This window comes from Silurus meridionalis, chromosome 17 (genome assembly GCF_014805685.1).
Source record: "Silurus meridionalis isolate SWU-2019-XX chromosome 17, ASM1480568v1, whole genome shotgun sequence".
Lineage (NCBI taxonomy): Eukaryota > Metazoa > Chordata > Actinopteri > Siluriformes > Siluridae > Silurus > Silurus meridionalis.
Genome location: NC_060900.1, coordinates 4,287,291 through 4,312,868, shown reverse-complemented (window position 1 = coordinate 4,312,868; position 25,578 = coordinate 4,287,291). Strand labels below are relative to the sequence as shown.

At 41.7% G+C, this 25,578-nt stretch overlaps 1 protein-coding gene across 5 annotated transcripts in view; it reads left to right on the top strand.

The window, feature by feature from the left end:
- Positions 1 to 25,301, top strand: part of fgfr1a (fibroblast growth factor receptor 1a) — a 30,343-nt gene extending 5,042 nt beyond the window's left edge. For 2 of the 5 annotated variants that reach the window (XM_046870955.1, XM_046870954.1), the window contains 17 exons: positions 1,798 to 1,963; positions 8,748 to 8,999; positions 9,089 to 9,193; positions 10,129 to 10,301; positions 12,774 to 12,897; positions 13,888 to 14,078; positions 14,512 to 14,662; positions 18,151 to 18,347; positions 18,811 to 18,956; positions 19,241 to 19,362; positions 20,330 to 20,440; positions 20,747 to 20,937; positions 21,037 to 21,159; positions 22,761 to 22,831; positions 22,937 to 23,074; positions 23,676 to 23,781; positions 24,023 to 25,301. In XM_046870955.1, coding sequence (XP_046726911.1) covers positions 1,864 to 1,963; positions 8,748 to 8,999; positions 9,089 to 9,193; positions 10,129 to 10,301; positions 12,774 to 12,897; positions 13,888 to 14,078; positions 14,512 to 14,662; positions 18,151 to 18,347; positions 18,811 to 18,956; positions 19,241 to 19,362; positions 20,330 to 20,440; positions 20,747 to 20,937; positions 21,037 to 21,159; positions 22,761 to 22,831; positions 22,937 to 23,074; positions 23,676 to 23,781; positions 24,023 to 24,202 — 2,481 coding nt within the window. In that variant the 5' untranslated portion in view covers positions 1,798 to 1,863 and the 3' untranslated portion in view covers positions 24,203 to 25,301. Of the gene's footprint in view, positions 1 to 1,797; positions 1,964 to 8,747; positions 9,000 to 9,088; positions 9,194 to 10,128; positions 10,302 to 12,773; positions 12,898 to 13,887; positions 14,079 to 14,511; positions 14,663 to 16,201; positions 16,347 to 18,150; positions 18,348 to 18,810; positions 18,957 to 19,240; positions 19,363 to 20,329; positions 20,441 to 20,746; positions 20,938 to 21,036; positions 21,160 to 22,760; positions 22,832 to 22,936; positions 23,075 to 23,675; positions 23,782 to 24,022 lie in introns of all 5 variants that reach the window. The other 3 variants (XM_046870956.1, XM_046870958.1, XM_046870957.1) reach the window with 3 other exon arrangements.
- Positions 25,302 to 25,578: the final 277 nt, after the last annotated feature.

Genomic DNA, 25,578 nt, shown 5'->3' with positions numbered 1-25,578 from the left:
TATTTTTTTGTGCATTTGTCAGGCTGTCTTTTGATTTTTGGAGAACGATTTGTCCAATCACTGAATATTTGCACACCGTAAATATTTAGGTTCGAAAGCTTGAACAGAGACGTTAGACTCATTTTAAATATTTACGTCTGACTTTTAGGATGTTTAGGGACTATTTGGGGATAAAAATATATATACATGTCCAACACATCAGACTGGAAAGTCAAAGTCCTGCCTGTTTGTCCTCAGCAGTCCTTTCTGTGTGTGTGTGTGTGTGTGTGTGTGTGTGTGTGTGTGTGTGTGTGTGTTTGGCTTCGATGGTGACCGGCCATAAGCTCTTCTCACTTCCGAGTGTCTGGCAGCAGACAGGAGCTACTGGAAAGGAAACTGATTTACACACACACACACACACACACACACACATTTTTCTGTAGCTGCCATCTCTCTACCCGGTCCCCCTCTCTCTCACTCTCTGTCTCACTCTCTCCCTGTTTTCACTTGTTTGACCCTCGGGCTCCCAGGGGACGCATTGGCCAACTCAGTAGGGTGCCAGCATTTGTGTTCTCCCTCCATTCTCTTGCAGTCGTAGCATTTGTTCACTGGCATTGTGCTTCCAGTCCCAGTGAGAAGCAGCTGGAAGAAAGGTGACGAAATGCCCGGCGGAGGGATTTGCATAAACTCCAAGGCACTGATTAATAAACAAATGAATTTTGCCGCATACAAAACCGGGTTTTTTAGTAATTTGGCATCGCTTAAAGGGCAACGAGAGATTTTCAGCTGCCTTAAGGTGTGATGGGTTTTTCGCACAGACCCCCCTTCCTCTGAGCTAATGAGTGTGTTTGTGTAAGAGTGAATAACATTTGGTGAATGAGCTCCAGCAATCACTAGAACAAATGGTGTATTGGGTTCATGTAGGGGGTGGGATACACTTTAGTACGTCTCTCTGTGATCAACCTCTCCACCGTTTTCCTTCAGCTCATGGAAATCAAAATCTTGTGTAACTGTTGTTTCAATTTGGAAGGTATAATACTCCATTTTGATTGGTCCTAAGGTGTCTTTCTGGTACTTTAGTTACTATAGTTATTTCACAGATGAAGGTTAGAATAACTTTAAAAGAAACACATTGGTGATTTTTTTTTTTTTTATTAGGAGACACATTTGTGGATGAAGTCTTCAGTCTTAACACAGAAGTCTTCAGGGCAGAGTGGTTTGCACTTAGCAAATTCTCTGTAATCAAGAGTGAGAGAGAGAGAAAAGAGAGAGACTTCTGGTGCCGTCATTTTATTCAGAACCCTAAACTTCTCTCTTCTGCTTCCACAATAAACAATTTAATTAGAATTTTTTTTTCTCAACATAGGAATGGTAGGAAATCAGAGCGCAGTTAAACAAGGCTGGAATCCCAGAGTGCTTCAGGGGGTGCGCTGCTGTTTAGCGACCCAGCAATAGTTAGTTTGTTCCATGTGAACATATGATTTAAAAAAAAATTAATTTTAATCCATTGTCTGTCTCTGCTGCACTACGTTCTCTATGCATGGCATAAACAACATCGCAGTTTCCGAAAGAGCGGTTGTGGACTGTACTGAATTTTGAGGCTTGTGGTTGTCCTCTTGGCTTCTGGCCCAGTCTGAGACAAAGTCAAATTGGCAGAGTGGATTTTTTGCTCAGACGGAAAGAAGTATTTTTTTTTCGTGCAGTGGATTTAAATAAATAAATAAATAAATAAAAGACTTGTGTTTACCCTGCTATTGAGCTTTTTCAGTTCTCGTATATATAACATATTGTCTAATAAAGTGTGTGTGTGTGTTTTAGACCCGATGTCCTAGCTGTTTGATGGAGAGCTACGCCAGGCAACAAGCTCTGCTATAGAGGAGCACAATGAACATGAAGAACACAATGAAGGTCATGCTGCTGCTGTTCTCAGTTCTTCTGACCCAGCCAATGCAGGGCCACACCAGGCCGGCCAGCCCAGAGCAAGGTGAGAGAGTTTTCTTCTTCACTTCTTCACAGTCACACAGTGTCCTTGAGAGTTTGCCGATCTGCACTAAAGCTCTCCACAGTCAAACGAACTGTTTAACTAAATGACCACTCGTACAGACTAAATGACAGACTAAAGTCTTATTTCCTTTGGTTTTGGTTCTGCACGGATTTTCTACGCTTAAGCCATTTTGGAAATGAATTTTGGTTTTGTTCCTTTTTTTTTTTTCTCTCTCTCCACAAAAGCATGTCTAATGAGTGCTATATTTCTTTCTTGTTCCTGAATATCAAAAAAGAAAAGAAAGAAATGCCTAAATCCAGTTGAATAATGCTAGCCACTAGTGGAAGTTCACATTTTTGTATTCATTCGTAGGTTGAAGGAGCACGATGTGTGTGTTTGTGCGCTTTTCCAAAACAAGGCCTGTCTAAAACCCGTAAACAAGGAGTAGGTTCAAGTTAAACCCCAAACCTCACACACAGATGATGCAGGAGGAGTGAAAGAGGGAGGGGTGAGCGAGAAAGAGAGGGAGCATGAAATGAAATCCTGAAAAATGTGTCTTTTGGCAACATTCCACAGCGGTGAGGACTGCTGTCTCACTCGCAGGTTTAAACATACTCGACCTTTGCCCTTCGGTTCGTGAAAACCAGAGTGGCCCATGGAGAGACAAACGCCACACGTTGATATTATTACCATATCATGATAGCGTTGTTGTATTTTCCTCTATCTGTGGATCTTTCTGTTTATCTGTCTGACTTTAAATAAACCAGGTTTTGGGATTGAGCCAGTATACAGGGGCGTGTAGTTGGCGTCTTTAGCCTCCAGGTAGGCAAAAATATCTCTTTTCCACCTACGACTTTTTGTCTCGCTCTACTCCTTTTGTAATGAAAAGGTATTTGTTGTCACGGGAAGACTCGAATTCCAGGAAAGCTATAAATTACAAATTTTGTATTTTTTTTTTTAAAGGAGGAGAAGAGACAGCAAGCACTCCACCCTGTGGCGGTATTCCACAGTGGAGATCAGGTTTCTGGGAAAGAGAGCCCAGTTTTTATCCTGATACAGAGATGTATGAATAAGCAAAGCCTAGATATGTCATCTAAACACATTTCAGGAAGTCCAGGTAGGGTTAATTCAGGGTCAGCCAACAAGGAAATAAAAACTTCAAAGCTTCAAATTCTGGGTTCATGCTTGTTTAAGGCAGTGAAGAGGCTCACTGATTGACCAGCGCCTTCAGGGAGTCAAAAAATGACAGGAGGAAGAAGGAGTGTGGGACAGAGAAGAAGAGGAGTCTGAAATGTGACTGATGAGCTTTTAGGCTTCTCTGCCACTCCATCACCAAATGGTCAGGCGTGCTCAGGGGGCCCTCTGCCCCTTTTCCACTCTTCTCTCCCTTCTTCCTCCCGTCACGGTAAATGGCAGTCTCTTCCCGCTCCTCTTTTCCCTCCCCTCCTTTCCTGTGGAGTGAATGATAGTTTCAGCTGTCGACGAGTGGCCTGACGAGCCGGCATTTGTGCAGTTTGTCCACCTCCTCCCCAGGAAAAAACAAACGAAACTAAACACTAGGACCTCAGCCAGTGCCATTCAAATCCCACCTTAAAGCAATCAGCATTTGTAATCCAAGCAGCCTGTGTTTTTCATTTCCTTTTGGAGTTTTCTGTTTTGAAAATAAATGGAAAGTATCCAGAACATTCATTTGTTTCCAGCAGCACGGTGTTATGAGGGGAATTCGCTTCCTGCTTTGAATTGACCAGATTCCTTTTGATATTCGGATCATTTCAGCATTGTGCTTATAAGTGTTTACATTTGTAGAGGAAGTTTGGTGTCGGTGTCCACATTCATAACCCTTCTACAGATGAAAGATTCATAGCCACTTTGCGTAGGCCAGGCCAAGCTATGAGTATATACAGGGCCCCACTGCATCTCAACAGCAATGAGCCATGCTTAGGATCAATCTCCTGCAGACTCATTTTAATCTCAACTTGGTTTCCTTCTGAAACTGGGGTTCAATGAAAGGAAGGGGGGGGAAGGGCGCAGGATTAGTTGTGGGCTAATGTTGTGTTTGTGGTTCTGTTGTAGTGATTTAAAAGAATGCAAAAAGTCTTGCAAAACCTTTCTCTTTAGTTATTCAATTTGTTCTTGACTCGGTTCCATCACTCCTGTATTCCATTTACATTTACATTTACACTGAAAGTGTCCACACAATTAAATTAAGTTTCCTGAAGGAACAACAGGAGTTATAAAAGAGCCTGCATGAAAAATCTTTCCTCTTATTTATTTTATTTTATTCTTTTTTTTTTTTTATACTAAATTGACTAATGCACAGTTCTTAAGCTCATAACTCATATATACTTACATTTGACTGAAGGGGAAAAACAAAACAAAGAGAAGCACCCCTTATTTATTTATTTCTGCACTAAAGAAAGGAAATAAACTCTCGGAACACGTGGCATTACATCACCGTGGACACTCGCACAATCAACAGTTATACGCTTATAGATTCTCAAACATTTTCCCCAGACATATTATTCTATTTATATTTATTCAAAAATTGTATGAATCAGAAAATTAAATTGGATGTAAAATAAATACAACTAATATAAAAAAGAAGCCCTATGTTTAAAATTAGCACTTAGCACCAATGCTAACTGGCTAACTTGTCGCTAGTTTATGAGCCATGCTTTCCTGAAGGTGGCCATGTTGCCTCCCAGAACAGAAAAAAACACACACTCGCCCAACTCTTTATCTTGAATTAACTATGGTTGAGAATTACATAAGCCACTATGGAACAACAGGTGCTTGCTCTTGCTTGCAATTATTGGACTCTGGACATTCAAAAACCCCAGAGGATATTTGGGAAGAAGGACTTTTGTTTTCTTGCTTTTTTTTCCCCTACGAAACAAATTAAAGATTTGCAGTGCAGTATGGAAAACCGATCCCTGTTTTGGCAGAACTGCATGGTGTGTGTGTGTGTGTGTGTGTGTGTGTGTGTGTGTGTGTGTGTGTGTGTGTGTGTGTGTGTGTGTGTGTGTGTGTGTGTGTGTGTGTGTGTGTGTGTAGCTCATCCATAATTGTGCAAAGCAAACTGCTTACATTCCTTTCCACTATTCCCTCTTTATTTGGAATCCTTCTTGTTATCTCTCTCTAATACACACACTCGCTCAGCCACTGTGGAGATGGGGACGGGTGCAGACTGAGGGAACAATAGGTGTGGTTCAGCAGGACAGGCTGATCTCACCCCCACTCCCCTTTTCACTCTGTGTGTGTGTGTGTGTGTGTGCTCATCCATAATTGTGCAAAGCAAACTGCTTACATTCCTTTCCACTATTCCCTCTTTATTTGGAATCCTTCTTGTTATCTCTCTAATACACACACTCGCTCAGCCACTGTGGAGATGGGGACGGGTGCAGACTGAGGGAACAATAGGTGTGGTTCAGCAGGACAGGCTGATCTCACCCCCACTCCCCTTTTCACTCTGTGTGTGCGTGTGTGTGTGTGCGCGTGTGTGTGCTGGTGCATGCTTGGGTTGTGATTGTTTGTAGAACTGCAGCCATTGTGATCAAATGTCATTAGCATCTACTGGTTGATGGAGGTCTACGTGAGGGCAGTGTGTGTGTGTGTGTGTGTGTGTGTGTGTGTGTGTGAGAGCGGGGGCTGGGAGACTTTTCACCCCATTTGCTTATTGCCTCATGAGGAGGAGAGATCTTCACTAATCAAAGCAAGTGATAGGTGGACCTGTGAAGAGAATCAGATTTGCTAATAAATTAACATTTGCATGCTTTGATTGTAACTTGCTGTCGTTTTAGGGCTGTGAAGAAAAGCTTTGGAACTAATTTGTCATTCTTGTTGTCAAAATCAAATTGGAGCTGAATCAAGTCGTATCCAGTCAGAAATGGATTGTATTGTCTGAAACACACTTTCTGGACATCTCCTCCATGCAGTCCGGTCGCTTTTTCTGCCATTCAACCACGAGCGCAGCTTCCTAAAGGAAATCCTATTGCACTCTTTCTTTGTTCTATTGCTTCCTATTAGGACGCCAATGTTGAAATGTTGCTCATGTTGAAAGCTCGCACGAAAGCAGCTGATTCTTTTCTGCCGTTACGCCTAATGCAAAAATAAAAGGAGCAAATACCCCCTTCCTGTCATGACTGGATATCGTTTATCTTGTGTGTCAGTCAGTTGTCGAAGATGGTTTAAAGTTGGAATGAGGAGAGTGCCCGTTTCCCCCCCAAGCTCCTCTTTTCCCCCAAAAATATGGCCTTTGATCGGAGTTAATCCCATAGTGGAATCTGGAGCATCAGCTAAATCAGGGGGGAAGATCCCCTGCTCTGAAAGGTTTCAGCTTTTGAGAGAGTAGTTGGTTTTCTTTCCAGTTCAATAATCAGTTCTTGTTAGAGCTTGGGTTCAGGACACTGTAATTTGTAGTAAACGCAGAGTAAACAGTGAAGCAATAGTCTCTACTTTATTGGTTTAATTGGTAGAACATCTGTCTTCTGATGCTATACAATATTGCCTAGTTTCATATTGTATTGTCGCTTGTGTTTATATTTGTGTTGATATCCGGGAAGGAAGTGTACTTATCAGCTGGTCGCCTGCTCTTATTGTTAAATTTGTGTAGATTCGGTGCAAAGGTCATCTGTAGACGGTATAGTTTCCTGACTCAATAAAACGTCCAGGACGAGAGAATATGAATTGCAAAGGTTTTGAGTGTTCTCAGTTCTCGCACACACGGCAACTGATAACGCCATTTGTTCAGCGCTTCGCAATCGACCCTAATAAAGAGGACAGATGTGAGATATGTATATTGTGGCACTGATGGAAATGTGTATGATGCAAGGAATTTGTAGCCACTGGCAGTTGGAATGCACGTGTGTGTGTGTGTAAGGCAAAATGGAGAACTAAACCACGGTGGCTGGCTCCTAGAACACTTCAAAGTGACGTGTGTTTTTTTTTTTTTAAACAGCGACTCTTTTATGGCCCGCCTGTGACCTGGAGTAATGGCATGAATGTTGACAGAGGCTTATCAACTAAAGGGAGGGAGGAAAAAGGGTTATTAAAAGGGAGACGGAATAAAAATTAAATAAAAACCCCTATCAGCACGACATAATTGTTGTCACTTATTTTCATTTCCTGGCTGGTTCGGGTTTTTTTTCCCCAAGGTGAACCCCCATAACCTTTTTGTTCTTGTTAGGATTAGTAGTCTGTTCAACAAGCAGGAAATACCTTAACTGGGCCTTACTGGGGTCACCATGGTTACTTTGCCCAAGAACCTGCCTCTACAGGCCTCCAGACTTTTTTTTTTTCTCTTTCTCAGTCTGTCTGCTTTGCTCGCACTCACCCTTTGCATGCTTTGTTCCCAGCGTTAATAGTACTGAATGAAGGGGCAGGACCAGTAGGGAATTCCAGATTTGTAGGCGTGGCATCATCTAACATATGTTGAAAAAGTATGAGCGCTGCAACGTGCCATTAGGAAAAAGGGAAAACCTCTTCCATCATGACCATCCTATTGGCCCAGATGGTGTTGCTTTCATTGCAGGTTTTTTTTCATGCATTTTGTCTAAATGTCAACTCACAATGCAAGCTTCATTCCTTTTGTAAATCGTTAGCTACATTCAACAAACTGGCACCACAATTGAATTTCTGTAAAGTATTAGCATTACCATTTCAATACCAAAACCATTTGGCATTTGTGCTGAGGTCTCACCTTGGCCTATTGTGATTCAAGCAGGAACAATTAGCATGCGACTCTATTTTACAAGTTGGCCTTTTATAAAGAGCGCCGAACCAGAAGGCTAGAAGACCTCCTGCTAGGTACCCCTGCAAGGACCATTTGCCCATTCCCCAATGACCCCTCCCCCTCCCCCCCAAAACCCTGCCAACCTTAGCTATCTACCCTAGCTAGCTATCCACTTTTACTATCCACATGAAAAGCAGAAAATCTCAGTACATTTCCTCTCACCTTTATCAGACGTAACAGGGGCTCAGGTGGCCGTGATGGTTCCGTCCTCATACAATTCCAGCCCACAATTGGATTTGGGCTCCGACTTATGATTGACCTGGCACTTGGCCGTTGATTAATTTAAGATATGATTTGATTGTGCTGGATCAGAGTAGGATTTTTGCAGGATGACGTCCTGGACACTGGAAAGCAACATTTTGGGATTCGATAAGATTGATAGGGTATGAAGGGGGAAAAAAAGAAAAACAACGAGAATTGTGTGGAGCTTTTTTGATATAAAAAGCCGATTACTGGTAGTTCAACATAACACATTTTGCTTATGATTTATTTTAGACAGATAATGTCTTCCTTAAAACCCCTTAATACTGCCAGTATATGTCATGTTTTTGTTGTAAGCGTACAGAGAGAAAGGTGTATGGAAAAGTGATGCTGTACAGAGCTGCCAAAAATGCAACGGACAGGTGTTTTGTGTTTTTTCTGTCAATTCTTTTGCATTTGAGAGCTGCCATGTAAGTTAGAGTAAGAGCGTGCTTGGAGAAACACCAGTAGTGGCAAATATAACCTGCTAACGATAGACGTTGATGGTTTCCTGTTATATGAGGCATCCAGTGGAAAGGGTTTGTGAAATTTTTATGTCTCGCTAACGCTGCCAAAAAAATGTCCCGAGTGTGACTTGAAATCACTCTGGCATTTATTATACTGATGCGAAAATTCCATCACTGTATTTTCTCTCCGAGCTGTTAAAGGCAATAGGTTTTCATGCTGTCTTTTTGCCTGTCCTCTAACTTTAAACATTTTATCTGTATGCTCGTGTTCCTGTGTTGTGTGCAGTTGCCCTGTTAGAAACCGCTGTGTACACGCTGTACGAGGGAGATAAGCTGGAGCTGAAGTGTAGTACAGAAGAGCCTCACGAGGTGATCTGGACCAAGGACCAAGCTGTCATTGCTGACGGCGAACACACTCATCTACGCAACGGCCAGCTGGAGATCGAGGGAGTGGAGCTGGCCGACTCGGGCCTTTACGGCTGCTTCGCTCCAGGCCCTGCAGGCAACCACACCGAATATTTTAACGTCAATGTCACATGTAAGGAAGAGAACTTGTGAAAAGTTTTCCAGATTTAAAAAAAAGGCTTTTTTATAGCAAATCGTAACTTTTTTTTAATTTTTTTAAAGACGCCTTGGCTTCTTCTGAAGATGAGGACGATGACGAGTCTTCTTCAGAGGAGACAAAGCAGTCCAGCAGCCAGAAGTTACTCTCAAACAGCCAAGAGCTATCGCGTGAGTGTGCCTGACATCTCTGTAGACCCATTAATATTTACCCTGTAACCTGAATGAACTCGAAAGTTGATTTAGTGAGCCTTTACACCACTCGCAAAGCTTTTTGCATGAAGTGCTTTCCAATCAGGCAAGTAATGGTGTAATTGTGGAAACTTGTGGACCAGTCCTCTTGGCAGCCCTGAAGAAATCCAGCAGGACATTTCACCTCAAATTGCTTTGAGCAGTTCTGAGGAATGCACTTTAAAGGTAGAGCTGTGGGTTGATAGGATTTCCATCCATTTAGTGGATTAGTCTCGATGCATTGACAGACGCTCATTACACATCTCATATCCTGTGCTGCTGCTGCTTCTGCTGCTAGAAATGATATATTGGCCAACCTGTTGTTTGACTTTGACTCAATCCACTATCTGTGTGATGTTTATATACACTATTTGGACAAAAGTATTGCGACACCCGACCACAGCCATATGTGGTTCTTTCTCAAATTACAAAGTTGGAGGCATACAATTGTTATTGGTTGCGGTGATATGAAATTTTCCCTTCAGTTGAACTTGAAAACTCAAACCTGTTCCAGCATGGCAATGCCCTTGTACACAAAGCGAGCTCCATGAAGATATGGTTTACCTGGTTTGGGAGTGGAAGATATTCAGTGGCCTGCTATAGATAATCTATGGGATGAATTGGAACACCGACTGCACCCCAGGCCTCCTCACCTCACCTACACCAGTGCCTGATGTTACTAACATTCACATGGCTGATGAAAACAAATGTCCACAAGCACACTCTAAAATCTAGTGAAACAAAAACAACAACAAAATTCTTCTTTTCCTATAACAGCACATGTATGACTGCACTGAATATGTTTTAGACTTCTGTTTAAATTATGCAATTTCTTTTAGTTCTATTTTCATGTATTATATTCCTTTTTTTTTTAGCAACGGCTCCAGAGTGGGCTCAGCCTGATAAAATGGAGAAGAAGCTCCACGCGGTTCCAGCCAGCAGGACCGTCAGATTCCGCTGCCAAGCCATCGGTAACCCGAACCCCACGCTCAAGTGGCTGAAGAACGGCAAGGAGTTCAAGAAAGACCAGCGAATAGGAGGATTTAAGGTGAGAATGTCATCAGTGTCCTCATATTTAAATTATTCTCTCAATCAAACTCGTGTGAATATTTAATCGGTTTTAATCTGCCGTGGCTGCTGTGCCTCAGTTCCACACCAGAGCCGGTTGAAAGGTAACACCTGTTCCTACACACAGACACAATGAGGGTATAAAAAAAAAAAAGGAAATACAGAGCTTCAGGGCAGAGCTCTGTAGTATGTCTGACCTGGAAGCTTCAGGTTTACGCTGCACTTGGACAACAATGGGCACGGCTGTACCTCTTTTATTCAGCTCCTTGCATTCAAGACAATGATTCTTAAGGACCACGGGGGATATTTATTTATAATTTTTTTATATACGTTTGCTCATATGTGTCTTTATAATACTTTTTTTAAAGACAAATAAAATTCAAGTTTATAGATTTGTAAGTCTTTAGTAAACATTTCGATTCTTGTGTCTCATAGTTAAAAGGAATTCCTCATGGCAGTGTTTCTGTTCCATCAGAACAAAAAAAATCACAGCGGTGAAATCAGAAGATAATGAGAACAGCTCTTGATGTATAATGCATCAGCAGCCATGACTCACTCACTCCATTTATTCATTTCATTTCATGTCATTTAAAATTCACCGCATTATCTTTTTCGGACAGATTTGTTCCTTCACCTTTATGTCCCATGCTTCAGGTGTGGGCCTGAGGTTATGTGGTACAGTATCTATAGTCACCAGTCACACTAAACACGGGGAATAGCGGCGCTTTGTCCTCTGCGGTAGTGTCTCAACAGAATGCATCGAGCAATAAATTAAAATCGCAGTACTAATTCAGTGTATAACTCTCAAATGTCCCACACTGGCACCATTTTACTGTTTGTATTAAAACGCACGATGTTGAACTAACAAAGAGCACACATATAAAATACTCAGTCAGACATTAGTCATGTTTTCCACAGGGTTAGAGTTGGAGCGAGAGCGGGTCTCGTTTTAATCAGGAACATTACGGCTGCTGCTCTGTTTAGACCGATCAGAAGTCTGGCTTGATGCTGGTGCTGCGTTATAGCAACTTGGCGTGCCTGTGTTTCTCATTGAGGTGTTCCCCAGCTGGGAGACATTAGGCCCCTTCTTTCTCTTTCTCTCTCTCTCTCTCTCTCTCTCTCTCTCTCTCTCTCTTTGCTCCCTCCCTCCATCTTTCTCATTTTCTCTCTCTCTTTCTCTCTCTCAGCCCCACACCATACACGCTTTACCATCTGGAGAGTGTTTCAGCCCGCCACAGTCCATCACACATGTTCACCTTCTCAAACATGCACACACACACTCCTTGATGTTTACACACACATGCACAACTGCAGCATATACCTTAATAGACGTGCGCAAGCATTTCCATCTCATCGCGCACGTACACAACCACAACCACGTGCACGGCTAACTTTGAAGATGTTCGAGTGCAGGGGGCGCCTTTCGGTGGTCGTGGGGGTAATAGGGGGGGCTTGGGCATTCGGCTTTTATGAATGAACCCCCACCCCCTTTCTCCTATTTTTTTTTTTTCTTTTCGTCTGGTTCTAACAAGAGTCCAGCTTCATTGTTCAATTACATTAAGCATATTTTGAGAGGAAGCGTGGCAGACCATGTGTGCCTTTGTTTGTTTAACAGACCACATCTGGGACCCTGCAGCTGGAACAGCTATAACTCCCATTTAAACAGAACCCTCAAACACCCTCCATCCTTCACTATAATAAGGAAAGTCGTTAAACTTTCTTTCGGTCTGCAGATCTGATATTTGCCACGCCTTTTTCAAATGACTAGTAGAATAAATAACAGAATGTTATACACTCACCGGTCAGTTCAGTAACAAATACCTCTACTCATTCAGTCATCCAATCATTCATTCATCACATGGACTCGTGATCTGACTCATTTGTACTGTAAGCAAAAGAAAAAGAATCCCAAATCAACTGTGTTCCTTTTAGAGTGGCCAGTTTATGTCCTGTTCCACTATCTGGAATAAATATTTTCTTAGAACTGAATATGGTTCTGTGTCTGTAGAAATCATTTTCCCTGTAGTGTAGTTTGTATGCACCGTTCGTTGGATGTTGGACTGACTACATCAAGGTCTGCTGCCAATGTTTCCCCTGTTAAACATATTCTGTTTCAGATTATAATTTTTTTTTTTTTTTTGCTCGTTCCTGTCCATTTTTCACTTTTTATCGGTTGCAGTATCTCACCTGCTGATTTCTAGCGATGTGAAAACAGCCTTCCTGTATTAAACTCTTTCCTTTCAAGCTGAGATTTAAATCTGTCTGGATTCGCTCCTGGGTCTTAAAAGCCCAATTAACTTCCTTGACATAAATAAAGGCACATGAAAGTAAGCAGAGAGGTTTTCTTTTCTTCCCTCTCAGTGTCTGTCGTCGGTGAAAGTGTGCACGGAGATTAAAGTTGCAAATAATAAGTTGTGAATGTGAAGAAATAAACGGCTTTCTTTACACACAGGTGCGAGACAGCTTGTGGGCCATCATAATGGACTCGGTTGTGCCCTCAGACAAAGGCAACTACACCTGCGTGGTGGAAAATAAGTACGGCAGCATCAACCACACCTATCAGCTGGATGTTGTCGGTAAATGTGTTTTCTGTACCTTTCATTTTCCATACACCAACAGAACTTTTCTTTTTTTTTGTGCTGCACGATTAATTAAGTGTGTTTGTAATATTGCTCTTGTTGAATAACTTGTTTAATCGCATGAAATTCTACGCGGCTTGAAATCACGAACCACTTTTGTCCATTTAAAGCTGCATCTAATTTATAAAAAGGTTCCAAAGAAACGGCGGTAAATCTGCGTTAACCGGAATGAATCCAATGCAAATGTGTGTCATTTTGATCTTGGTTCAATACGGTTATCGGGCATTACTGCTCCACTGAAGCAAACGGCATTAGGGTGTCCAGGACGGACATTATTTTATTGATGAGGTGCTGGAAAGTGTTTATTAAGTCGCCTGTGTGTGAAAGCTGGAAATGCGGTCACCCGATGAAGTCAGCGCGTTCGGAATAATTAGTACGAAGCTGCCGACTGGCTGCCAACCGGCAATATTTACAAACATAACAGGCAGTTAATAAATCAAAGCCACAACCCAGTACGGACCTGGACACAAACATGTCGTATAAAGAGGCATGCACATTCGAATCACTCGCACACCAGTTAAAATTCAGTGACATTTCTGTAAGCGCTCGGCTGTGCTTCGAGACTAATCCGCGGCGCCACTGTGCTCAGCGAGAGTGAAAACAGGCACCCTTATCCCGTGTTGGCACGCAGTTGCTCCAGACGCAGCGCTTCATTAGCTGCCCCTCCTTTAGCACAAGATGTGCTCTGCAACTTTGTTCAACTCACTGCAGTTACAGTCTGGACATTTTGCACGGTGGCGTCTCTGTCGACTGTGTAGATTATTATAGGATATGCGATCAGTGTAACGTATGGCAAAGCACACCAGGCAAATTGACCCAGGAAGTTTTATTTACGTTGTTGAAGCAACGTGCATCATATTGTCCAAAAGAAGGAGATGGACATTCTTGCTTATGAGCGGTACTCTGTTTGTTTTGTGTGTGTTTCAGAGCGTTCGCCTCATAGGCCTATTCTCCAAGCCGGCCTGCCTGCTAATCGTACAGCGGTGGTGGGCAGCGACGTGGAGTTCGAGTGCAAAGTCTTTAGCGACCCGCAGCCACACATCCAGTGGCTCAAGCACATTGAGGTCAATGGCAGCAAAGTGGGGGAAGATGGTCTTCCTTATGTCAAAGTCTTAAAGGTAAACAAGGTTCTTGACAAACCTTTCTTTATTCTTTTTCTATTGGTTAATTTAATAGCACAATAATAAGTGTTTGGATGTACCCATTTTGTTTTTGTTTTTTACCAGAATGTGTCCTCTGAAGTAGAAACGTCATGAAAATTTGTTATTACTAAACAAGCCATTGACACTTGTTCGGTTTTGTTTGCCTGTCTTATTCCATTGCCGCTTTTTGCCACATTTTGGTGATGGAAATGTCCTTTGTAAGGAGCTTGTGCACAAAAAAAAACATAACCCATGTTCTTGGCAAGCCGTCATAATTCAGTCTGGCAGCGGAAATGTCCAATCTGTACTCTCTCATCCCCGTTTAGTCACCACAGCAACTCGTGGCACGAGATCTCTGTATGCTCAGGCAACCTCACTTTGACCTCTGACCTCTGTTTGACCTCCGCAGCACTCTGGGGTCAACAGCTCGGACACGCAGGTTCTGATACTGTACAACGTGACGGAGGAGCACAGTGGGGAGTATATATGTAAAGTGTCCAATTATATAGGCCAAGCCAACCAGTCAGCCTGGCTCACCGTCACTAAACACGCCTCCACAGGTAACGCACCACTTACTGGAGCCCTGCAGAGATAAAAAGCAGAAATGCAGATGGATAAACACTGAAGCAGTCTAACAGGCAGTTAGGAAATAACTCTAAGACATCTCCCTCTCCTCCTCCTTTTTCTGCTCCTCTTTTTTCCACCCTCCTTGGTGCCCTGGACTGTTATTGACGCCATGGAAAAACCCAGCAGAGCCAACTGGAAGTGTTTGAGCCTTCATGTTAGACTCGTTCCTTTGTTGTTGTTTTTTCTCTTTTTTTCTTTCCACCTTACGATTACCCTGTGCCCTCCTAATATGGGTACATTTCTTACCCTCTGTCAAATTAGTTTTGCTTTCCTGGCCTTCAAACGCTTTCCACTGAGCTGAGAGGCCAGGAATGTTATCAGGCATAATTTTTTTTCCCCCTGCTCTCTGCAGCCTACCCGACTTGTTTTCGGAGTCTTTCCCTCCTTACTATTTCTTCCTCAATCTTTTATCTCTTTAGAGGTGTGTGATCACTTTTCGCACATTGAAAAGCAATTCTGCGCAATGCCACCTGCACCCAGACGAATTCCAAATAATCTTATAGAAATTCTGTATAATGCTGCATTTTCCTGAAGGAATTCTGTAAATCTTGCCAAATCAGATAGGAAGTCTGCATCTTGCGTACTCCGTACGAATTCCCACCGATATCACCCACTCCCATAGGAATTGTCAGGAATTCCAGCCAATCCTAAATGGAATTCCCACCAGACATTACCCACTCCCTACTTCCTTTTCAGATCCATAGGAATTTTAACCAATCCTGCCCATTCCTTTTTATTAAGCCCACCCATTCCCGTGCATGCTTACAATGATCAATCCCTAGCCGCTTCCACAGAATGCAGTTTTTGTTTAATTTGTTCGTCTTCCAAATATGTAAACAAATAATTTCCATCACACCGACGGATATGAACTTTAATGATCCCTGCCTCTTTGTATCCATATCCACCAGCATGAAAGTAAAACCCATTCGTTAGCGCCCACAATATCCAAATCCTGATGCACACCTCTACATATGTCCTTTGTCATTTTCTCTTTTTTTTTTTTTTTATCTTTCTCTACTCTCGTTTATCCAACTTTGAGTTTCTTCTCTGCTGGGTGGAGTTCCATGTGGCCCATCTCGTGCATGTAGAGATGGACTGTAGGGTGGTAAGGCTGGTAATGCCCAACCCTACTCTCAAATTGATTTCTCGTTCCCCAGGTGTGGGCTTCCTTTGGCAGGTGGAGCGCTCTTCTTCTACTAACCAAAGATCTAATCATCAGTTTATCACCAGGTTCGTCGCTGGAGCTGCGAGAACAATCGTGATTCCTCTCTCTTAAAATGGTTGATAACTACGTGGACCTTTTTATTTCCTTTCACGATCAATCAAACTTTTTTCATGTTCCTCTGGGTGCTTTTTCCAAAAAAAAAACAAACAACAAAAAAACCCACCTTTCCTTATATCATAAAGCTCTCTATCTCCTCTGGGTTTATTTCCGGTGCTCTCCTGCTTCATCCTGTGATTCTTGTCTCTAGACGGCAGGCGTCAACACCACGGATAAGGAGATGGAGGTGATGGAGCTCAAGAATGTGTCTTTAAAGGACGCTGGGTTGTACACGTGCTTGGCTGGCAACTCTATCGGCCATTCCCATCACTCTGCATGGTTGACTGTCTATGAAGGTATCTACGGTTCTTTTGGTGCCTTATTTTTCGGTTTTTCCCTCTCCCGCTCACACAAAGGGACCCCGTTCAGCCGCACCACCCCGGTCCCGATATAACGCACCGCAATTAAATACGCATTCGTTGCAATTCTTTGCAGTTGGCCGAATGCAACCGCAGGCCATCACAGTGTTGTAAGCCGAATCTATCTGCTAAAGACATAGTACACTAAATTGCTGTCATCTGTTCGCATCCGGAACGTTCTGATTACTATACGGTTTTAACGAGCAATTATATCGACGCCGCTACATGTACTAAACAGAGAAGGATTGGCTTCATCATGCAGTCACAGAAAGTAAACTTTTTTTTAAAATGCCAAATCCACAACTTTTCGTTAGTGTCCCCGGTGGTCAGTGTGGCTGAAAAGATTCTCTCCTGTGTGCAAACGACTTCCTCGTGATGTATCGAAGGAAAGAGAAGCACATTTCTTTCTCTCTCGGTTAAAATGGAAGTGTAAAGCCAAGTCAAATGCCTCAAAATCAACACGGTGCTTAAAGCTGCTCTTAATTATCTCCTCTTATGAGGTGTGTTTGAATGTTTACTAAATTCTGTTTATATATATAAATTTATTTGAAACCTATAGTTTGACAAGTTCATTCAGCTGTTTAATCAAGGAAAATTGTAGACAGGTGGGCTTGAGGTACCGATTTGACACGGCTATGGACTTTCCATTTTTCTTCCCCCCCTAACCTCTTCTTTACTCTGCTAATTAACATATCTGTTTCATATTAATATCTGTGTTGGACGAAAAATAATTGACAAGGATCCCAAAGAGTGAACTTCTGCCAACATCATTTCTTCTAACGAAATGAATTCCTGGCATGCTCTTTGGGTTTGCTTTGATAAACCGCGTCCCTCCAGGGCTCGGAGCGGATTTTGGTTTATCATGTTGCTTGTCAATCAAAGCGTTAACACAAGCATCTTGGAAAGGCGTGTATGGCGTCTGTTCAGCATGCATTGGGCTGCCTTTTGTTACTGTTCTTTTGCACAGGCTTTCCAACAATTCCTTAGATTAAACAAAGTATTTATACAAAACGTTTATTCAATATTAGACAAGACATACATATTGTAATGTGTTAATTTTATGTTCTCATTTCATAGATGTGTTGTTGAAATGTAACTTTACTGTTCATTGTGCATTTCTTTTTTTTTTCCATTCATTGAGTGCATGCATCCAACTCTTAATAACCCGAGCCTTAAGGCTAGAGAAAATTGCTTCCTTAGACTAAGAAACAGCTTTATCATTCAGATTTATCTTGTAACATTACCCCATGACCTAGCTCTCCGATTATGCATTGCTGACATGTACCATCTGGGCTCGAACAGAGCCTCTCAGCCAACACATGCAAACGAATGCAGTCCATTTTTCTGAAGTCGTGGACCACTCGGGTCACTGCATGCATGTCTTACGCGACTTATAATACAGGACATTTTAGTAGGTGAAGGCTGCCAGTAGTTTCGTTCTGTCTCCCAGCACATATGCAGAAGAATGCAGCCTGAAACCCGATACTTGAAAGACGTGATTATGGCGCAACAATAGGAGTTTGTGCTCTGCGCCGTGTGGCAGTGTTTGCTCTACATTTGTTTGTGTGTGTTTTTTGGGTGCTGTTTTTGGGAGGCTGTGTGTGAAAGCATGATTGTGTGTTCATTTGTAATGAGGATAAAGCCAAAAAAAAACAAAAAAACTTCCATCCTCTACCATCAACCACAAACCCGTCTCACCTTTTTTTGTGCTACCTGTGCATGGCGCGTCTCTCCTGAGCAGCCTTGCCTCCAACGCCGCTGCCCAACCAGACCTACCTGGAGGTGCTGATCTACTGCGTGGGATTTTTCCTCATCTGCGTTATGGTAGTGGTCGCTGTGGTAGTCAAGATGCACAGCTCAGGCAAGAAGAACGACTTCAACAGCCAGATGGCCGTGCACAAGCTGGCCAAGAGCATCCCACTGCGCAGACAGGTAACAGAAAGTAGATAGGGGGTTTGATCTACTCTACTCATATTCATAGTGTATATTATATAAAGAATGATATACAATACCATTGTGTAAAAATTAAAAAAATATACAAGAAATTCTAACAATAAATTCAATTTCTGTATTTGTTTTTTGATGTCAGTGTATATAACTATATAACTACATATCTGCCTAGTCCACATTAAATTCCTACAAACTTTTGGTAAAAAATGCTCTTTTATAGTGATTATGTTTATATAATTACTCGTATTCCACCTGAAAAAGTGTAATTACATTAAGCTTATATTTTGAATCTTGGAGATGGGGAAATTTGTGAGTATACACTTTTCCATAATCCTATAAAAAAATAAAAAATAGACAAAAAAAAAAAACCACCACGTGTACACACACGTTTATACCACACACTGATGCTGTACCATTGATTGGAGAGTAATTTGTAAGTATTTCCATGCAGGTGTCTGTGGACTCGAGCTCGTCCATGCACTCTGGGGTGATGCTGGTAAGACCGTCACGTCTTTCCTCAAGTGGCTCCCCCATGCTTTCTGGAGTGTCTGAGTACGAACTGCCTCAAGACCCACGCTGGGAGCTGGCCCGAGACAAGTAATGCATTCACACACACAAACACATGCAGTTGCAGGCCATCATCCCAAATAGTCTAAAGACATCTTCCTATTTTCAATGCAGACATGCATATATTGTATTGCATAGGAGACATTGGTTAAAAATAATGTGGGGTAGAGAGAACTAATGAAACTGCTTTGGTTTTAATCCAAGCCCAAGAACCTACACAGCACGAATATAGCCTATGTGCAGTTCTTTCTTTCCTCCCTCTCTCTCTGACGTACACATTCTCTCTCCCTCACGTGTCCTTTCTCGTATTTTAGGCTGGTCCTGGGGAAGCCTCTGGGTGAAGGCTGCTTTGGCCAGGTGGTTATGGGAGAGGTACTGGGAATGGACAAAGACAAACCCAACCGTGTTACCAAAGTGGCTGTCAAGATGCTCAAATGTAAGTAAAAAAAACAACATTTAAATGCCTGTTTTGTAAGAAATAAATACCATTAAATAGTAAATACATAATAGTAATAATAAACAAATAGTATTGCATTAATCTGGAAATTGGAATAATAATTGGAACACATGGATACGGTTATCCTCCTCTGGATACGGTTAGAGGAGGTATGAGTGCGAACACTTTAATGGCATTTCTAACAGTTCTCCCAAGTGCATGAACTTTTTACCAAGTCTCATTCGTATTCCACAGTTGTGCACAGTGTCTTTTGAATTCTCCACTGGGCTGTATGTGTGTGAGTGTGTGTGTGTGTTTGCTAGTTTTATTACCTCTTCTTCCCCAAGGACACACCCTATCTATATTTACATTTTTATCTTAATAATGGTCAGACCTCAGACACTCTCATTATAGTTACTGCTTCCTGCATCCAAAGCTCAAGACATCCCTTCACATTGCTAATGGAAATTGTAATGGTGGCAACGTAACGGCTTCCATTGATAAATTGCTGTGAGAGGATCGATGTTTAGTCTAATTTGTTTTACTTCCACCTTTGGGTATCAATGCTGAGGCTATAGAATTCCTTCTTCTGGACACATTCAGGTAGCTTTATGTATGTCATGTTTTCAGATGGCCTGCTCATCTAACAGTGTATTTGGTTGGTAAGAAAAAGGACAGAGTCTCATGATTTTTTTTTTTTTTTTTTTTTTTTTTTGCCTAGTCCTTTTCTTGGCACAAAGCTACTCTTTGGATTTTTTGGTTGCGTTGTTCCTTTTCACTATGCTAGGATTACTGCAAGATTGCTTTTATTATTGTTAGTAAGGTGGAGACCTTTTGGAATAATTCTCGCTAAAATCTCTGGATTTTATCTTGTCTATAGCTTGCCGTGTTTGTAGGTTTCTGTGAGATTTGTGTGACCCCTTACCCCAGAATTTTAATGCTTGGTTAACCGTCTTTTGCTTTACAGCTGATGCCACGGAGAAGGACCTGTCTGACCTCATTTCTGAAATGGAGATGATGAAAATAATCGGCAAACACAAAAACATAATCAACCTGCTAGGAGCCTGCACACAGGATGGTAAGAGAGAGATAGAGATCCATCAGGCATTATCATTTCATGATCCAATCACTAGTGACTCACTCCATATGCACCAAAAGTGAGGATAGTCAATTTACTGAATTGAGATGGATGGGATTGGATTTTTTTTGGCCCTTGCCTTTAAATGTTATCTTCTTATATAGTTAATGTTTTTTCTGTTTATGTTGAAAACTAAAAATCCAAAATACAGCTCTATTTTAAATTGTATCTAGGATTGTACCTGCATGACCCATGTGTTTTAATTGCGCGAGTTATTTATTCTTTCATACGTAACTGTCCCTTCAGGTCCTCTTTACGTCATTGTGGAGTATGCCTCAAAAGGGAACCTGCGCGAGTACCTGAGGGCCCGCCGCCCACCTGGTATGGAATACTGCTACAACCCAGACCAGGTATCTGTTGAAACGGTTTCCATCAAAGACCTGGTGTCCTGCGCCTACCAAGTAGCACGTGGCATGGAGTACTTGGCATCTAAAAAGGTATAAGTCCCATTAACTGTGTTAAATCGAGTCCAACTAATTCAAAGGCTTTCCCTTCTGTCCTTACACTATTATATGAATGAGTGTGTGTGTGTTCAGTGTATCCATAGAGACCTGGCAGCACGTAATGTTCTCGTGACTGAGGACAACGTGATGAAGATAGCAGACTTTGGCTTGGCCAGAGACATCCACCATATTGATTACTACAAGAAAACCACCAATGTAAGTCATGATCCAACATGCAATTTCTAGATTCTGCCTATGAGTGACAGCCTGGGAGAACTTTTCCCACTGTGGAATATGAACGTTTTCTTATACACGACCAGGCATAACATTATGACCACCTGGCTAAAATTGTGCGTGTCCCCCTTTTGCTGCTGAAATTGTCCTGACCTGTCGAGCATTAACATCAATAACTGTTGTGTTGGATCGGACCAAAAGGGCCAGCCTTCACTCCCCACATGCATTAATGAGCCTTGCCCACCCATGACCCTGTCAACCGTTCACCACTCTTTCCTTCCTTGGAGCACTTTTAATGGATACTGACCACTGCGGACTGCCCACAAGAGCTGCAGTTTTTTAGATGCACTGAACCAGTCGTCTAGCCGTCAAAATTTGATGCTTGTCAAACTCTTAAATCCTTATGCTTGCCCATTTTTCCTGCTTCTAACACGTCAACTTTGTGGACAAAATCTTCACTTGGTGCCTAATATACAAAGCCCACTAACGGGTACTATGAAGAACAGATAGTGTTATTCACTTCACCACTCATAATGTTATAATGTTATGTCTGGTCGCTGTATATACAGGGTTTCACGCAGGGTCTTTAAAATGATTTAAGACCTAGAATAGAGAATTATAAACTTTTTAAAGCCTAAAATTTAGATTTTCAGAATTTAACAGGCCTTAATTTTCCGATGTCCATGTAACACTGACTGTAATGCTAATTGAAATGCCCCTGCAGCACTTCTGTTGTTGTTGTTGTGTCCTTGGTGTTTTAGTTCTTTCTTTCGCTAGTAAAATTAAAATGTGCTGAATTACTACTACAAATAAGATCAGCATGCAACAGCCAATCAGCTTTCTGATATTAGTGTAAATCTCCCTCGGATTGTCACACAGACGTCCAGCAGATTTTAGTTTTAGATTTAAGGAAGTGTAAGTTTAGCTATACTTGGCTTGGAAAAAAAAAAATCTTTGTATTGATAAGCCCTGCGTCCACTATAGGCTCAGATTCCAGCTCTTGGTTGACCGGAGCAAAACACATGCAGATTTCTTGTTTACCGTGGTTGTTTAATATATTAGTTTTCTTTTCCACTTGAACTTGTCTGTTCTATTTTCCTTTGTTAAACTGTCTAATCACCAATACTGTTTAATGCAGGAAGATAGCCAAGGTAATGTTGGAAAATAAATAAATAAAAAGTACAAAATTAAGGCGAAACAAAAGAAAGCAGATGTATTGTGGCTTAAAACTGAGGTGTCAAATCACATTTATTGGCAGAAAGAAAAACATTTTGACTTCAACCACTGAGTTCAGACATTCACTGAATTTTCCAGACCGTTTCTCACATTACTGTCTAGACACTGTTATTTGTTGAAAAATAAAGTTTACCATACAGGACTAGTTTCCAGTTTCTAATACTCTGGATAACCTTCACATTCACCCCAAGGTTTTGTTTTTCCTGCTCTTGAATAGCTATGTAATCATCCGATGAGTTGAATCGGGTGTGCTCGAAAGGGAACAATGCAAAAATATGTAGCTGAGACATTGTTTAGCATTATTGATCTGTGCTCAAAGAAAAATGACTGGCTTTTGTTTCCCTCAGGGCCGCTTGCCAGTAAAATGGATGGCTCCAGAGGCACTGTTTGACCGGATCTACACCCACCAGAGCGATGTGTAAGTCAAACACATGATTTCTGAACTTTGTATTGTTAACTGTGCACATTCGACACAGCAGTGCAATGTTAAAAATGATATTCTCTCTACTTTTCTCTGCTCTAGGTGGTCTTTTGGGGTGCTGCTGTGGGAGATCTTTACTCTGGGTGGTTCTCCATATCCAGGTGTCCCTGTCGAGGAGCTCTTCAAACTGCTGAAGGAGGGCCACCGTATGGATCGCCCTTCCACATGCACACATGAGCTGTAAGAGTTTTGTGCTTATACACTATATACGCAAAAGTATTGGGACACCTGAATTTCCCAATCTGTTATTGCAAAGCTGAAGGCACACAATTGTACAGGACGTTTTTGGATGGAGTAGCATGACATTTTACCTTCACCTCAACTAAGAGACTCAAACCTGTTTCACCCCTGTGCACAAAGCAAACGCCATGAAGATACGCTTTGCATGGGTTGGAGCGGATGATCTGCTATAGAGCTCTGACCTCAACCCTATTTTAACACCTTTGGGATGAATTGGAACACTGACTGCACCCCAGGTCTCCACAACTCGCCTACATCAGTACCTGACTTTACTAACACACTTGACTTGGGTCTGAATGAGCACAAATCTCCACAAGCACATTCCAACCTGAAGTGGAACATATTCCCAGAAGATTAAAGGGAATTAAGAGCAAATTGCGACTAAATGTGGAATGCGATGCTCAAAAAGCACATACTGTACTTATGACCAGGTTTCCGCAAACTTTTTGACAATATAGCGTTTGAATGTTATGTGTTGGAAAGGTATTGTTTTGAATATGTGTTTTTGACTCCCACTCAATTTTATACTTTTACTGATTAGATACATGATGATGAGGGACTGCTGGCATGCCGCACCATCTCAGAGACCTACCTTCAAACAACTTGTGGAAGACCTGGATCGCACTCTCTCAATGACTTCGAATCAGGTGAGACATCACTGCTGTGCAGTCACCTGCTAGTGTCCCCTTATTTTATACATCAAACACAGCAAATACTCGTGCACACAAGAAGTCAGGCTTGTGGTCTTAGGTGATGCTTTTCTCTTCACCGTGGCTGTGAATAGTGGTCGATTTACCGAAGCCTGTCTTTCCAATTCATGGAATGCTTTTTTAATATTGTTTTTTCCCCTGTGTGTTTTTGATTGGAAAATAATTTTTTTCTTTTCAGGAATATCTGGACCTGTCTGTCAGCCTGGACCAGTACTCCCCCAGTTTTCCAGACACGCGCAGCTCGACCTGTTCCTCCGGTGAGGACTCTGTGTTTTCCCACGAGCCCAGCGCTGATGAACCGTGTCTGCCTAAATTTCCTCCACATCCTAACCGTGTAGTGGCCTTCAAAAAGCGCTGAGCACCATCCTCTGTGCTGCAGCGTGCTTCTCAGCTGGACCCAATGGACATTCATGGACCGTAGAAGAGATAACGCCCAAACACAGTGCGCACACACAATGGATGAGGATTTAGGACGTGGTCCAAGTTCAGATTCCAATGCATTGAGTAGTCAATCATAGACCCAGTCTTTAGGGCACTTGGGACAAATCTGAGCATCTAAATGGATAGACTTGTTTTTTTTTTTCCTTTTAGTGGCTCAATCTTCCTCATCTGGACTTTAAAAAGAAGCCGAAAGAAGTGGAATTGGGTCAGAAATGCTGAATGTTACACACATCGGATATTTTTCCATTTCAAAATAAGGAAGGGATGTTCCTCCACTGCCTTTTTTTTTTCTCGCCTGGAGATTAAATTCCTTCAAAAAACCTACTTTATTTACAGGACTGTCAAAAAGTATTCTAACAAAAGGATTGTTACAATATTAGTCATTTGGTTTAAATGACTTCCTTGTAAATACAGTTAGAAATTTATAAATATGAATATATATATATTTACACGCTACTTTTATCATTATTACATTAATTGATTTTGTGCCTTTTTTTTTGTATCTGAATGTCCAGTGGTTTGTTTCTTGGAAAGAGACAAAACATTTGTTCACATTAAAATATGCTAATATTCTATGAATTGATAGCAGGCCAGTTTTTTTTTTTTTTTTTTTTTTTTTCTTGGGGTATACTCTTAATAGTGGTATGCTAATGTAGCTTGGGGTCGCTGCTAGCATTTCAATGGCATTCAGTACATCCTCAAGACAAGTCAAGCTACATAATTGTAGGCTAGTTTAGTAGAAATCATTCCCATGTGTTAACAGTTGCTTCTGTAATAAAGACAGCCTCCAAATGGTACTTTTTTAATGGTCTTGAGGTTTATTTAAAGAAACCCCCCCCCAAAAAAAAAAAAAAGGATGTGCCTTGGGAACTGTAACATGTTTCAACTTTGATTTAATGGATTGACTGTGTGTAAAACAAAAGCTGCCGTTCCTGCCTTTGAAGTGGAAGGAATTGCGGATCACTTATGTCACTGTAAAAGCATTATGTTAAATAAAAAAAAGCGATTGAAAAACAGATCGGAGTCTTCCGAGTTTGGAACTCACTTCATCAACATCCTCGTAAATATCCGTTCCTCCAGGGTTTTGATTGATGGATCTGTGGATGAACAGAATATTTCGACCATGCTATATATAAATATATTAACAGTTCGTGATAAAGCTGTCTGGGAACTGCCTTGAGTAACATATATAATTGGGGTTTCCTAACAAATAAGCACCAATACTTTATGGGAAAAAAGTGTTGGGACACCTGAGTTTTCCAGCCACAAAATTGTTACCACAAAATTGAAGGC